Raw genomic sequence first — 16,072 nt, 5'->3', positions numbered from 1 at the left:
TGGCCCCAACCCCTGCTTGACCCTGTCTGATAAGCGCTGGCATGAAGAGGCCACGGGACCGGTTCGGCCTTTAAAATCAGCGTTGATGCAGCGCTTCTGCCACAGAAAACGCTTCCCTCGTTCTGATGGGTCCAAACAAGCGAACCGCGCGCTTGAGCTGGGCCCGCGGGCGTCGGCTCTGCATCAGACGCCTGCACCTGTTATTGGTGGTGACTGCGAGAACCCTGTACACGCACATTCATGGAAAGACAGGATTAACACGTTACGGGAGCCCCAGGAGCCGGCGGAGGAGCCGATGAGGCCCCTGAGGAGGCCCGTTTCAGGGGGAACGTACACGACCAGGCTCTGGAAAGAATCTAGAGCCAGTCAAGATCAGGATTTAGATAAAGTACAGTTGAACATGTGAAACGTTCAGCTGGATTTTCCAGTGGACACAGACGCCCATCAGTTACACGTCATATGGTTTTTGCAGGGGTGAACGTACTTAAAAGCACTTAAAAGTACTTTTAAGTACAGGTTTACACTGTTGTGTCAGAACTTTTACATATTTGAGTATCACCTGCACCAGTCTATTAACTGGATCATGTTTCCAGCATGTTCTCCTCAGGTCAATGGGATGTTTGTAAAGCTGCATTTCACTTTCCCTTCTTCCCCATATTTCTTGTTTTTCTACTTTCTACCAGGAAGTATTGTAAGAAAAACATCCCTACTTTCCTTTGTTTGGGTATAAATGGAAGCGATGGCACAAAACTGTGAATGAAGTCACTCTGTCCTTCTGACACTTCATAGATGCTGTATTCCCAGTCACAGACGATGATTTCAACCCAGTTAACACACTTTGTTTCACCTCATCCCGTCTTTTCTGCCGTGGGTTCTTCGTGTCCAGTGTTTCTGATCCAACCAGAACGAACGGACTCCTGGACAATACTGCGCCTCGGTCCCTCCCGTCTTATCGTGCCCTGCAGCTTGGCCGGATCAAGCGATATAAATTGAACGTGCCCAGAGGAGAGACGCCGGTTCCCCTTTGGGGCCCACACATTGTTTGGTCTGGGCCTGTATTTATTTAGATGTAAATCAGCCTGCAGAAGTGTTACGTCCTGTCCTTGTGTAGTGGGCGGTGGACGGGGGCTCATTTGTTGGAGGAAGTCAGCTCCACTGAGATTGGAGCTCAGATTGTTTTCCATTATGAGGCTGTTATTGATGTGAGTGGGTGACATCATGCGGCCTCACCCTTCAAGGTTGGCTCGGTGAGAAAGAGCTCCCACACCCAGCTCGGGTTCTGTACTCAGCACCAGGAGGATGCCGGACTTCAACTTGCAACCGCTTTAAAGCTGGTGGGGACCAGTGCTTTAAGGTCCTTGGAATGAAAAAAACGTGTTAAATCTACATGATAAAAAAACTCTCGGCTTGTTACACAATCACACAATTATACAAGATACTAAAATCAAAGTATAATAATATATAAATGCCTGTTCTAAGTGTGGGTACCAACTCGCAGCTCGCGCGCGTGTCCTGTCCGGGCTTCCGTAGACATTCCTTCAGTGTCAGTGTGCGGTGACAGACAACCGTCGGCGAGCCACGAACACAGCTCCAGGTCCAAACTATGGAAGAGATCAATAACATTGAAGTGGTTCCGTGCACAGAGTCAGACTACCTGAAACCGTTCAGGGTGCACTACAGCCAGGTGAGTTGAGTCTTATGGCAGCGGCTCGTAGACGCTGCTGGAGGCTGGAGGCTAGCCCAACCCCCCCATTCATTGCGAAGCTAGCAGGCTAGCAAAGCATGACGGCTAGCTGGCTGAGCCCGAACACTGACGTCTGCAGACACGACCGGCATCATCCAAATCACACTCATTACGCCGGCGTGGTCGCTGTGTTTGGACGAGGAGGCGTGAAGTAGTTGCCTCTGTGACGGACATGGCAGCTCACAGGCGGCTACATGCTAACATGCTAACGGTAGCCTGCTGCAGAGGTGTCTTGTGGTTGAGCATCACGATATGATTAGCACATGCTTTACATTAGTGTGGGAGGAGGTGTGGACGGAGCATCGGCGCATCCGTGCATCCGTCAGGTGATGAGTGGAGCTGAGCTGTTTGTGCCTGCGGCGCAAGCAGGTGAGTGATGCTCTGCAGGATGAGAACGCTGGACTGGAGAGTCCCTGTTCCACAGCATCACGTCTGCCTCGCTTTGGTCGCTGCTCACTTCATGCTGCTCATGCTCGAGTGGAACATGGGTCTGAAATGATTTGTTGGCTGTTTTTGGTAATAAATAAAGCTAATGCGGAAAGTGCGGAAGGTTAAATGACATGAACAGAGAATAATGAAAATGATCTATTAAAAAAACAGCAGCCTCAGGTTTATGTGGTTCCTTTGAGTTCCAGGTGTGAGATTTAAAAGTTGTAGCTCAGTGCATGAAAAAGTCAGATTGCGTTGAATGAAAATGCTGAGTGCTGGGACACGGACACAGTGAGTGAGCTGCAGGCACAGGAGAAGCGTTTGCTGACGGTGCTTCATGTCTGGGGGTCGTTTTCATACATTGACATATTTACATTTGCAGTTTGTGTGGATTCAACGCTTGGTGCTGGTTTATTTCACTTGTCTCAGAGGATGCAGCTGTTGTGTATCTGTGTTCAGCTGGTGTCTGGGTGCGCGTGAGTCTTATATTAAGCCGTCTCTGCACATCACAGCCTCCTGAAAGGCCTGTGGGCGCAGGTATGGACAGCATCCGTCTGAGCTCTCCATCATCTGGTCATTTTCAGCTGTTCCAGGTTGAGCACATTGATCTTGTGTTACAGCGATCGTATTTTATCTCTGGACCTCCTAAGCTGCGTAAGATAATATTAGTTTCCTCCGTATTTTTGCAGTGGTTACTAATGACTGCTGCATATTAGAGAGGTGTGATAAGAAAAGCCTTCAGCATCCTCACCCTGAAGCTGGCGATTTCTTTTAAGTCCTCTCTGTAAAAGACGGCAGAGTGTGACAACAGCGTGTCCTGATGGTCTGCAGCAGAGTGAGAAATGACTCCTTACCCAAACATCGGCTGCGGTCCAAGTCTATTCCTGTGCTGTGGAGATGGGTTCTGTTGTCAACGCTAAATGCAGAGGAAACATTGTGATCAAAGTCGCTCGTGAGCTTATGAAGCCTGCTTCAAGTCATTGGCACATGCTAAAAAAGGCTGTAGCTCAGAAACAAATAGGGTTTAAGCACCAGAAGCGCCGATGTTGAGGGCTTTTTGTCATTTGGGGGTTCACACCTGTGACAGAGTGGACGGGTGGGGGTTAAGCTCATCAGGAGAACAGCGGAACAGACTAAGGCAGCAGATGGACAACAAAGGGGATGATAGTGGGCTCCCTCTTTGTGTCCTCCCTTTCATCCTCGTCTTCTCTCCTGAGCAGGGACTCCCCACAAAGCCTCGTTCTCCAAAACACTTGTGTTGAGCAGATCGTCTGGACTGAAGTCCTCTCACACATGCACATGCAGGTAGATAATGTGGCACATGAGAGGCTGTTCCTCATTAGTGTTTGTTGTTAGTCTAAATGCAGGCGGTCGTCCTCCTTGACTCAGGGGAAACCCCTGTTACCTCTGCTGACATCCAAGCACAGGCTGCAGCATAATTACCTTCTCTTTATGATTAGAATTATTTATTTTCTTTACTGCTTCAGAGAATGAGCTCCATTGTAATTTAAACATTTTCTCACACAAATGTTCTTTTTTTAATGAGGGTGTGAATGTCTTTCACAAATCACAGGTTCCCTTTTTAAATGCGGCCCTCGATTGTGTATTTGTTTTGTGACGTCCCCATCTGTGGTTGCGCAGGTTTAACGCTGGTTGTTGAACCACCAACGCTTGCTTTAGTCTGACACTGTACAGCTTCATTAAGTGATGCCTCCGCCTGTAGAAAGGTGAGCGGTGTCGTCTGACCTCCACATAGTTTGCTGTGCTGCTGATCTGCTGCCTGATCAGAGCATAATCAGCTCATATATCCTGCTGTGAGCTCCAGGTGTGGGGGGGGGGGGGTTCTGTGGGTAACGCAGGTTTCTAAAATAAGGTGAAGTCGTATTTCTGGCCAAACGTATGCAGCATCTCGAGCAGATGTGGAGCTGTGTTGCACTGTGGGCTTTAAATGCAGCTCGTGGTGGTGGTGGTGGTGGTGGTGGTGTGACTCATGCTGCCTCTGTTTGGCCACAGAGACTGACGGTAAATCCTTTAAAAAGCAAACTGGAGGACACATGTTGAGGCCCAGTGAGCGCTATTGTGTTTGATGGAGGTTGATTTCTTTCTTCCTGTTGCAGCGGCCTGCTTCGTCCTATTTCCAGCTCCGGACGAGTGTGAGTGATGGTTATTAGACTTTAAGCACCTAAAAGATGAAGCATCCCTCCCTACAATCGCCAGCCGTTTGTGAGGCTCAAAGCCAGAGGGGCCGCATTAAATTCAAGGTCCTGTGTAGCCTGTTTTCCTTCCTCTCAGACCTCTCTCTCTCTCTCTCTCCCTCTCTCTCTCTCTCTCTCTCTCTCTCTCTCTCTCTCTCTCTCTCTCTCTCCCTCTCTCTCTCTCTCTCTCTCTCTCTCTCTCTCTCTCTCCCCCCTCTTTCTGCCCCCCCTCGGGCTAATCTCTCTGTCGTAATCCATGTCGGCCATGATTCTCTGTCTCCCCGGGGCCATTCAAGCTGTGCCTGCCCCCCCCCCCCCCTCTCAGCAAGTGGCCTGAGTAATGAGGGGAACCCCACCATCTGTGAGCGGTGACAGGATACGGGAGAGGAAGCGTGTGTGGTGACACATCCATGCTGAGCAGCTTTACCTCGTACAGTATGTGGCTGCCGCTGTTTGAAGCACCAGTCGCCGCTGAATTATTAGCCACGTTTTGATATGCTGATGTATTCAAATTCCTCCTTGTAGATGTCAGATGTCAAACCCTTACGTTTTAAATATTATGCACCCGTTCCAGATTTCAGATGCTTGAATCCTTAACACTCAGCAGCCCTTTACTAGTGTTCAGACCTGGAGATGCATGAGTTTATTTTAGTTTCATCAGCTTCCACACATGATTCACACTGACAGCCAGGCTTCAACAGGCTGTTTGTCAACTGATGGGCTGAGTGGCTGCTCAGCAGCTTTTTATGCAGATGATGGTCTCCTACTATTCATACATCATTTCAAGGAGTTGCATGATTTTTATTTCAGACTGTTTTGAGCATCAGGCTCACACAAAGGAACTCGCCACGGTGTGTTTTCATCCAGCCGTGCATTTACCCGTGGAGGTCCCATCCATTATTCAGGAGCCGTTCCTGATAGTAATAAAGCATGAGCGGCGCATCCTCGCCTCGGCAGGTGATTTATGGCACGCGGCTTCACTCTCGCTTTGATTTTACAGGAGAGAAGTGCGAGGTGTCGCGTGGCCTCAACGAGCCAGGGCCCGTGTGACGCGTGTTCTAACAGGAGTGCACCCGGGCCGGTCCGAATGTATGAACTGTGAAAGCATTAGGTCCCAGCACACGCACACACAGCGGCCGACCGGGGCTCTGCCAGTGAATAAAGATGATATCATGGCTGAACCTACACAAACCCGGCTCGGCGCTCTCCTTTCACAGCGGACCGTTAATGATGCATGAACAGCTTTATGCTGGCTTGGCTTCACATCGAGGCCCCGTGGCCGTGACATGTTGGGGTCATGCACCAGTCATCTCAATGTTTGATGACACCACTTCAACTGGTCCGCGTTCGTCCTGAGTCTGATCCTGGTCTGCAGCAGTAGAACCGGATCAGAGAGGTTTGTGTTGAGGGACGTGAATGTGGAGCATCTTTTTTTTTCTTCATTGTTTAAGAACACAATGTTCTGTTTCCAGTTTTCAGCAGCAGAAAGAGAATTTATCAAGATGTTTGTATTGGAAGCAAACACAAATGTTGGACCCGTTAGTGGTTTCGCTGGTGTGGCTGGTGTGACTGGTGCCGTCAGAGTCGCTGGCTGTTTTTGGAGATCTAAGGTTTGATCTCACAGTAATGCCTCTGGGACGGCGGCGCTTCCTCACTCATCCTGCTGCTCCAACAGGAGCTGTGTTGGTCCTGATCCGGTCAGCGAGTCCGTCTTCCTCCCTCCCTCCCGTTTATTGGGTGGTGCTGAAACTCCACCAACACACTTGCCCTCGTGAAGACGCGCTCATTGTATGTGAAGCAGGGCCGTTCTAGTGCAGCGTCTGCATGGAGAGGAGGTGAAGCCTAAATTTGAATCAAGGCCACATCTCCTCAGGCGTGGAAATATAGGCCGACCACCATATTTATCCAGCGTGGAAGAGGAGCCTTTTAGTTTGATTCACACATTTTTGCATGAACCAAAGCTCTGCTGTCATTTAAAGGAGCTAGAAAACTGAGTCCTGATGTAATATGTTAAAACATAATAACAATAAGGTGTCTGTGTCCATGCACGTGGCAGAGGTTTGGCTCATATCTAATCATCAGACGACAGAAAGACGACTGAGTGGATGTTGAAAGCGCTCATATCATGTTTCTTTGTGCTTTTGCTCTTTTTCAGAATGGCACAAAGAAATCCTGGGACTTCATGCGGACTCACGACAGGTAACCTCCATCGTTTGCTTGGGCTGTTGTTGACCCTGTTTTCCTGGTTACTGTAGTGTGAACATTTAGCAGGTCTGGGATCAGATTTCTCCCTGTTGTTTTTTTTTTATTTTTTTATTTTGAACTGACTTACTTGTACAGGCCTGATGTTCTGATCAAGCACGCCTCCTTTCATCCAGACACTCCACTAATACTTGAGCGGTTGAAGGGTTTTGTCGTCACCTGTGGCTGTAATGATGGTGCTTTACCACCAAACCTGAGACCACAGAGAAAGTAAACACACTAATGCCCCGAGGGGAGTCTCAGGTCGTTTAAGCCCTCTTTCCTCCACCTCTGACCCCAAACACGGGTCCCAGTGACAAATAGCACCACTGAGACAAAAGCCCTAAACTTCAAACCCACGGGGAAAGAGACGGAGCCCGCGGGAGCGTCCAGCTCCTCTGCCAAAGTCTTGTTCCCTCTTTAGTTTATTGAATGGAGCCAGGATTGTTTTGCATTTTTGTTCAAGTGCGCATAACACTTTTCCTCAGCAGGATTCGTTTGGACCTGACGTTCCTGTGGCACAGTGTGTTTACACAGGTCTGATGGCTCTCTGCTGACGCGGGGACGTGGATATGACTAAAACACGTGTCCTGGACGAGCGAACTCATGTCGCTTTAAAATTTTGCCACCTATGTGTTTATGCAGCGTTTGTGACGGCACCTTTTCCTGCCTGGAGGTGTTTAATCCGTGTTTCTTTGAAACCACACAAACAGGAGAGGTGCATCACGTTTCAGGGCAATGATGATGAGTGGAAAAGCTCATTTAAAGCAAGTCATCAAGACAAAGTGTGGGACAGAGATCCACACACACAAACACCAGGCGACAACTGATACATATGTAGTCAGAAAGTGAGAAGAACCAAGTTCAGCACGTTTTCCCCGTGCACTCAGGGGAAGTGAGTTTTCCTGTTGACCAGCCAGAGAAAGCCTAACGGTGCATGAAAGGTCCTGAGCATGTGCTTGGCCTGCTTCTTGGTTTAACCATTGTTCTAATGGCAGGAAGCTGTAACAGCAGTAATGGTGTGGAACCACACAGGGGACGGTTCTCCTCCCTCAGGCCAGAGCTTCAGTTCAGTCCAAAACATAATCCATTCCCAGCTGAGATTCCTGCTGGGATGGAAATCGGACCGAACGCAGCAGAATTCATTCAGTAGAAGCAGGTGAACTGAACTTACACATCATTATCAGACAGGCAGCTGCAGACGGCTGGAGACGAGGCGGGGCTTCCTACGGCCCCAGACACATCCGCTGTCCCCACACAGTTACAGACACGCACACACGCATGAACAAACACACGCAGACATACAAAGAATAGGATATTTTTGACCCTAAATCTACACATGGTGTTTGTGGCTGTTGGTGTTTGATCATTTGCCCTTTAAGTCAGTTTTCCAGTCAAAGATGTTGGATGTTGACATGTACCCCCCTCCTCCTCCTGATGGGAATGAATGACTGCTTCCCTGACTGACGTGTCATGTTGTAAGGACGCTCCTTTCTTCCCTCAGCGTCTCCGTGCTGATCTTCAACACCACCTCCCACTGTTTTGTGCTCGTCAAGCAGTTTCGTCCAGGTAAGAGCAGCTCCCTCACGTTCTAGTCTCCTTTTCTGTGGGCACTTTCACTAAAGCAGTACATTACAATCCTGTTTATTCTGCTGGGTTGGTAACAATGCAGACTCATAAATAGACCAGAAGAGGCCTTGTTACAAAGCAGCCTGGCCTCCTTTGTCAGAAGTCACCAGGGACTGGTCCACGCCACACTGGGCTAAATTCAAGGAAGTCTGGGCATTGAGAATTTTCTTTCCTCTTCTGTCTCACGAGGGTTGAGGAAAACTTGTCCTGTACCAGAGTTTCTGTAGCCAGGAATGAAGTCTCTGAATGATTAACCTGTCCAGGCAGATGTTCATCCAGTGGTTAGTGCGTGGTTGAATGTTGTTCTCCTCCCCCTCCAGCTGTGTACATGTGCGAGTGGGAACGGAAGAAGCAGCCGCCTCAGTCTGCAGAGAAAGGTGAGGAGGCCCCGTGCGAAGCGGCCTCGGAGCCTCCGGAGGCCCAGGCGCCCCCGGAGAGCCAGGTGGCCCCAGAGGGAGACGGCTCCTCTCCGTGGCCCCCGGCCTCGGCGGGCGTCACCTACGAGCTGTGCGCCGGGCTGGTGGACAAGCCCGACCTCTCCCTGGAGGAGATCGCCCGGCAGGAGGTGCTGGAGGAGTGCGGCTACGACGTGCCTGCGTCCAAACTCAAGAGGATCACTTCCTACAGGTCGGTCCATGAGGAAGCTTGATGGCACGCATGACATTAACAGGTTTTGTTCAACAGGACATTAGACCTGTTCACTGGCTCTGGGTGTGTTTGTCAGGTGGTTCTGAGGAGTCAGATTCTAAAAGATGAATGAGGCGAAAAAATCCCCTCAAATGTTGCTCTCTGACTCATCCCCAGTCTAAAAAACACTTAAGTGCCACCTATAGAAACATTTAGAGCTCTGCCCCAAAGCCAGTGGCTGACAGCTAATAAGGTGGAGGTGTTGAGGCTTTGTCAGAGAGCGATGGAGCGGACTCAGACGCGCCGTCCATCTCTGTCAGAGTGATGAACCAGCCAGAGAGCGCCGGTCCGCGTTAGACGCCGTGACTGACGGCTCATTACTGCGCTGTGGTTCCGCCGGGGCCGCTGGCTTCCATTAAACCGGTGGGTGTCGCCTTCACCCTTGTGACACCGTCAGATAGACGAGTCTGAGAACTTCAGTTCTGACCCGAATGCCGTTTTGTTCTGAACGCTTTGCTCCACTCAGTCCAGTCGCACAGTTGCTGAGCTGTCGCGTCGGTCGTCACGGCGACACCTGATCCTCCCCTCTCGGTCCCTCCAGGTCGGGCGTGGGCGTAACCGGATCCAAGCAGACCATGTTCTACGCCGAGGTGTCGGATGACAACTGCGTGGGCGCCGGCGGAGGCGAGCCGCGCGAGGGCGAGCTGATCGAGGTGGTGAAGATCCCGCTGCACGAGGCCATGACGTTCGCCTACGACGAGCGCGTGCCCAAAACCATGGGCGTCATCTTTAGCTTCATCTGGTTCCATAATAACATGTCTCCCAAGTACAAGATCTCCACCAACGTGTAACCACGGTCACGCCACCACGTTCTCCAGTCTCATTCCAGATCCGGTCCACCGGCCCAGCACCCACGCCCCCTCATGCCTCCATCCTGTGCTGCCTCCTCCTCTGGGTCCTCGATGGAGGGCGGCTCCTTGTCTCGTCGCCGACGGGCTCCTTTCACTCAGTCCTGTTTAACTTGCCATAGCTGGTGTCACTGGCTCTTTTTTAAGTTTGCTGATCACGTCGTTACCTGTGCCATTAGCTGTAGGAAGCTGCATATCACTGGCTCCACCTGCCTGCCCTCGTCAGAGGAGGCTCCACTGATTTTTAGTAGGAAGCTCGGCTCTGACCATTACAGGGCTTTTTGTCAAATTAGAGTCCAAATTCAGCGTTTTGAAGCTCGTGCTCATCTGAGGATGCGAAGCTTTGACTTTTTGCACAGTTCATCCATCGCGGTAAAGATCAGTGGAGTTTGCCTTTAAGCTATGATCCAGTAATGCAAAAACTCTGCTCGTGAGCGGCGGCGCCTCGTCGTGTGTTTGAGCCGCCACCTGTTCAGACACGCCTCACTTCATTTCTCATCCACAGCCTTTAAGCAACGCTCGGCCCGGTCTCCCCGGGAGTCACCCGCCACCGCTCATCTGCACGGAGCCGATCAGCTGGCACGTCGCACGCCTGCACCGAGGCCTCGTTCTCCTTCTGTGGCTCTGTCTTCAAGCACAACCCCGATGTGACGCGTCCTGTAAACTCGTTGCGTTGTTTCACGGGCAGACGCTCAGATTGAACAGATTTCCTTCGATAGCAACGCTGAGGAGTAAAAGTCGTTAACAGAGTCCGTCTGAAGCGCAGCCGAAGTCTCAGGTCCAAATAGTCAAACCTCAGCGTTGCTCCGACCAGCACCATATTAACCGACACTCAGCCTTTAGACGAGCGAGCAGACGTTAGTATTTAGCTTCATCCAGAAAGGGCTGCTCCATCCATGATTCAGAGGTAGGACGTTCCCCCGGCGAGAAGTTCTGTTAAAATATGCAAGTACTGAAGCCCAGTTTGTTTTTTCTAGTCCTCCTGCTCAACCTGAAGCACACTATGTGCGTTACTGCTCTTTGAAAACAGAAGCTTCAGTAAACTGCAGTACAAAAATATTTGGATATTATTTTAGCTAATGGTTCAAATCAGGACCATGTTGGTCCAGCTCCCATCGGCTGTGGTCCCTCCTCTCTGGCTTCATACTGGAACCAGTGTGGTATTTCTTTTGTACCTGTTGCTTTCTGAGCCCAAGAAACAGCTGACAATCAAACGTCAACATTTGTCTGGTGTCACACTTTTGTCTGTTTTCCTGCTGTTGCGGTTACTGGTTGTCGCCTGAGCTTCTAAACCTGCACGAGCAAAATCAGCATCATTTAAATCAACCAAACTACAAACGAAGACTCGTTTGTGAAATCCTAAACACCAAGCCCTGAACAGGATATGCATCGAACACTGAAGCCATATTTATCTGCCGTGCATCCAGCTTATTTGTACCTGTCATCAAAGAGTGTTTCTTCTCAAAGGATTTACTGTTTGGTCTATTGGACGTTTCTTTAACTAATTCAGCGGCTCTGATTATCTCCCCCTAAAGACTGATGGATGCTGTGGTGCATCTCCAGCACTGGGTCTGAGTTGTTTCTGCCAGAAGTAAATACGAAAGCGTGGACTGGTTTCTGTGGCGCCTGAGATTCCACTTTCCTGTTTTTGTCTCTCCACCTAAAATTAATGGAAACACAACTTTATTTTTACAAGGATCCGTGAGAAAAACATATGTCGCCCACGTTTTGCAGCTGCAGATTTGGTCAAACGTTGCGTTAAGTTCCGTCTCAGTCTGTAACTGTGTCACGTGGACAATAATAATCCTGACATTTTAAAGCCAAGGCCGTGCTGCCTTTTACGCGAGCTTATGGATGTGGGTGTGAGGAGACAACAAGCCGACACGCGCACATTTCTTTGGACTTCTTTGGTTTCCTTCGCTCCAGCTATTATCTGAAATGCTCTTAGCGAAGATTACACAGGAGGCAGGATTCACGGCCCCAAGGTGAACGGCAGCTCCTTCAGTCTGACGGAGGTTCAGAACCTCCTCGGAGGGGGATGCAGGAGGTTCAGAGGATGCAGGAGGTTCACATGTAATCAGCTCTACTATCAATAGGCTTTAAATGCGAGTGACTGTGTGCAATAAACCTCAGCGCAGTCAGAGTTTGGTCAGAGCAGGAATCGCTTCATTCCCAGTCTGCCCAGTAGTGATGTGAGAGATAGTGTGTGATGGTGAGCTAATCCCAGTGTGATGTGTTTGCCACAGCAGGTTCTGGTACCAGCGCAGGCACCTGAGCTGTCGGCCTCTAACGAGCGCGCTTCGTTAGTGGGACTTCCTCTGCTGCGGTTCCACTCGCGTCCTTTGACTTTCAGCAGCTCTTCTTTCCTCACACTTTCCCTGTTGACTGATATTAAAGCGACGTTTGTTCCAGTATTGGACATTTCTACCTCCGTCACTCAGTGAAAACAGAAGCTCGTTCTCACATGTTGAACCAGACTTCTCTAAACCAAATGTCCGACTAACGAGTTTCCACCAGATCTCCACGCAGACGTCCCTGTGGCCACGCTCTAGTTGTGTCTTGTGTTGTTGTGGTTTTAGTTCATGGCTTCGTCATCAGCAGCTGCAGTTTATCAGAAAAGGTGCTATGAGTAAGAACCTCCACTGAATTATTTCCCTCCTTTCATTCACTGTGTTTTTATTCCTCGGGTCCTGGCGTCGCAGCATGAAGTCCACCCATTGGTCCCGGTTGCTTCTTTACTTGCAGACTCGTTGCTGAGTTTCAGAGTCAACGGGGGGGAGATAATCAGATTTGTGGCCATGAAGCAGCTCACAGAGAAGATGTTGTAGCACACGCGTTACCCTCTTTGCTATTTAATATTTAGTCAAAATCCTACACGTAAAACCTTTAAACGAAGGACATGGTCTCATTTTTTTTATGGTAACCACACAAATTGTCCAATTGTAATGGGTTTTTTTTTTTTGATGCTGAATAAGTCTTTTTAAAAATATTTTTCTGGAACAAAACAGCTGTTTTTATGTATTCTATGCTTTATTTATGGTGTATTACCCATTGTGAGCAGTGTTTTCAGTAATGTTAGAATTTTTTAATTTATGACTTAAATGTTGGAATATTTACCTTTTAAAACATGAAACTTGGTACAAACAGTATATATTTCAATATGATATCTTGCATGTGCACTAACTGTGATGGATTCAACTGTATTAAATTCAAATAAAATGGGTTTGATGCCCGGAACATCAATTATTTAGGCTTTTAATTGCTTCTGTTGTTTTGGCTAAAGTCTTTGATGTGAGTATTTTGAATCAAACTTCTCCTGTGCTTCTCGGTGCTGTAGCTCATCACTGAAGGAAACTGGTTCCAATCTGGGTGTTTTTGGGAGCCAAGTATCTGCCAGTCTAACTCATTCTGCCTGTGTTCTTGCAGATTGAGCTTTATAATCTGTGCAAGATAGAACTAGATGTGGATCAGGAAATGGGACGTTTCGCTCAGTGGAGCTAAACTGTAAATGTAACTTCAGAGCCCACATCTCGATAGGATTCACAGGAACAGTGGGGTCGTCGCATTCGGCCTGAGGGAAACGATAGCGCTTCTATCCAGATGATTTTATCGGACTGTGAGTATGTGAATGTGTGGGAACGGCCGGGACCTCGTCTTTGTTATGCTGCGGATGCAGGAAATACTGTATGCGGAATAGAAATAGAAGTGCTGGTTCAAAATGCCAATGATTTGCTCATTAGACAAATGTTTGAAAATGTGACTAACCTTATTTTATTTTTCTTTAGGCTGTGATGCTTTTTTCTTTTTTCCTGAATTGGTTTTGATGGATCTCATCATGAGACGGACAGAGAACGATGACAGCGGTTCTGGGACTTAGGCCGTAGTGCTTTGCTCCACATCTTCTAAGATTTTGAGTTCATACGACCTTCATAAAGCAGCTATGATTTGAAGAATATGTTCCACTGGTCCAGCTCCAGGCGGCTGCAGGGGAGCTGGTTCCTGAAACGCTTTCATGTTGTAACTGGACACATGGGATGCGTCTGCTCTCCAGAGACCATCTGTGTGTGTGTGTTACCACAGCAGATGGGTCACCAGCACCACCACCACCACCACCACCACCAGCAGCAGCAGCAGCAACCTCCTTTGTGAGTGCTGCCCATTCACAGGTGGGAGCTCCAACCTGCCATTTAAAGAGGACACACTGGACTGGGACAATACCAGTTCGATTCCAGTGCACACTCCCCATATGTCTGCAAACGAGGGCTCATAGTTTATGCATATGAAGGACGTCTCCGTCGCGTTCACTGTGGATAATGCAGCCCCATTAGTCCATCGGGCCATAAACCGGCTTCAACAGTTTGGGAGCTTTATTACAATAGAAACAAATGGACGCGTGAGGATCTGCTCGTACATCATGTAGACGTGTGCTGCTCCTCTGGCCTCAGATCTGAGCTGTTAGCTCACAACGGGGATTAACAGAGAGCGGAGGACGACCTGGTCCAAACCGATAAAGCGCGATAGGACCCGGGTTTGAGCAGCCCCCCGTTCCCCTCGTGACCTCTGGGCTCCTCGCGCAGCGTCTGCTGAGCTTCACCCGTGACCCGTCTTAACGCCTGCGCTCGCCGCCAGTCTCCCTGGAGCTGAATAGGAAGGTCCCATCAGACAGGAGAGACCTGAAGATGCTCTTCAGTCTGGGATTCGTGGAGGAAGCTGCAGCATCAGCATCACGGGTGTCGCTGTGAAATGTCAGGTTTCCAGGCGTCAGGAAAAGGTCACATGGGAGCTCTGCTCCAAAGAGAAAACAGGAAGAGCCAGGAACACTGGTCCAACTGGTTCCCACTGTAACTGTAGTTTTAGAGCATTCCCAAAAATGCTGCTTTTGTTTGTCAGGCGACGCTCCCCCTCGAACCCTGAGCTCTGCAGGCGGCTGCTTTCACAGGCAGGACGTCTCTGCTGCCGCTGGTTTCATCTCATCGCACTGGAAGCGACCTTTCCTCACACTCGATAGCTCAGTGAGCCGCGGACGGAGACAAAGGAGGAGGTGCTCCGTTTGCTCCATCGCCTCATGACCAGTGAACGGCTGCGTTTTCCAGCCTTCCATAACTTCGTTGTTCATATTTAGGCTGTTCCATCATTTGCATAACCGTCGCTTTTCACCTAACGCGCTGGAAAAGCTGCATTCCTCTGCCGCTCGCCCCATTGTTTCCTCGTCCGCTGCGGATAAACTCAACTTTAACTGTGTCTTCATCAAATGCTTTGCATTTCAAAGGAAACGCAGGAGCGCATTCATCTGCGTCTGAGCTTTCAAGGCTGCTTCCAGTATTTGCTTTAATGGGTTATTTCTCTCCCAGCTTTGTTCTCCTCCATCACGCCGATGGATCCAGTGAAAGGCGGCTGCAGCTCAGGGGGAGAGAGGGAGAAGTTCAGTCAATGATGCTGAACCCAGAGGTCACCAGCTGAGGGTATTAATTATTCAAAGCTCCTTTTAAATGACATATGTGTTTGAATTAATCCACAAGGGAAATCCACTGCTGTTAAACGGTGTTGTTTATAAAGTCTGTGTTCGGTTCATTTTAAAACCAGCAAATTCACATTTTACTGAATATTCTCACTCCATCCACTGACTTAATGAATAAAAAGGTGAACCTGGCTCTGCCTCACAAATGCACGTGGGCTGGTGATTAGGGCTGGATGGGAAGCAGCATGTCTCAACCTTGAGCCACTCCAAACACCAGCGGACACACGCCGAACGGCGCTCGGAGATGAAAGCGAATCGACCCATCGGGCGCATGTACAGACACCGGAGATCTGAAAGGAGAAAAGCCATGAAAAATGGATGAGAGAAGAAATCCACTTCACCTCCCCCCCTCGGAGGCTGGCAAACCCCCCACAGCGCCCGCACTCATAATCCCTTCTCCTCCTGCACAGACACTGCTCTCCCTCCTGCATGTGGCGTCTGCAAACAGGAGCAGGAGGCGGGAACGGAGCAGAGCGGCGGCGGCGAGGAGTCGCGTCCTGTCCCAGCGAAGCTGCAGCAGCTTCACATCAGGCTTTTTAGGTCAGGAAACACAAAGTCCAGTTTGCATTATTGGACTTGTGTATCTGCAGCCTCCGGAGGCCCGTCTGCCGCCGGCTGTGGCCCGATGAGAGGGAGACGGGACGCGGAGGCCGCAGATACGCCGTGATTGGCAGCGCTCGTCATCGCCATGGTAACGTGATGCTCCGGAGCCTGAACCGTGGCTGGTGCTGCTGTTAATGACAGCGGCGATAACGCAGCACTCGTTCATGTCTCTGTGTTC

The 16,072-nt window shown here is 49.6% G+C and overlaps 1 protein-coding gene across 1 annotated transcript; it reads left to right on the top strand.

Moving 5' to 3' along the window:
• The first annotated feature begins 1,507 nt into the window (after positions 1-1,507).
• On the top strand, positions 1,508-13,016 carry nudt14 (nudix (nucleoside diphosphate linked moiety X)-type motif 14). The gene is made up of 5 exons (XM_029141515.2): positions 1,508-1,684; positions 6,524-6,567; positions 8,114-8,178; positions 8,559-8,865; positions 9,467-13,016. The coding sequence occupies exons 1-5, from the start codon at positions 1,604-1,606 to the stop codon at positions 9,714-9,716; spliced, it is 747 nt and encodes a 248-aa protein (XP_028997348.1). The 5' UTR covers positions 1,508-1,603; the 3' UTR covers positions 9,717-13,016.
• Positions 13,017-16,072: the final 3,056 nt, after the last annotated feature.

This window comes from Betta splendens, chromosome 24, assembly GCF_900634795.4.
Source record: "Betta splendens chromosome 24, fBetSpl5.4, whole genome shotgun sequence".
Taxonomy (NCBI): Eukaryota; Metazoa; Chordata; class Actinopteri; order Anabantiformes; family Osphronemidae; genus Betta; species Betta splendens.
Note: the sequence above shows the minus strand (reverse complement) of the source record. Positions and strands in the feature narration are given on the sequence as shown.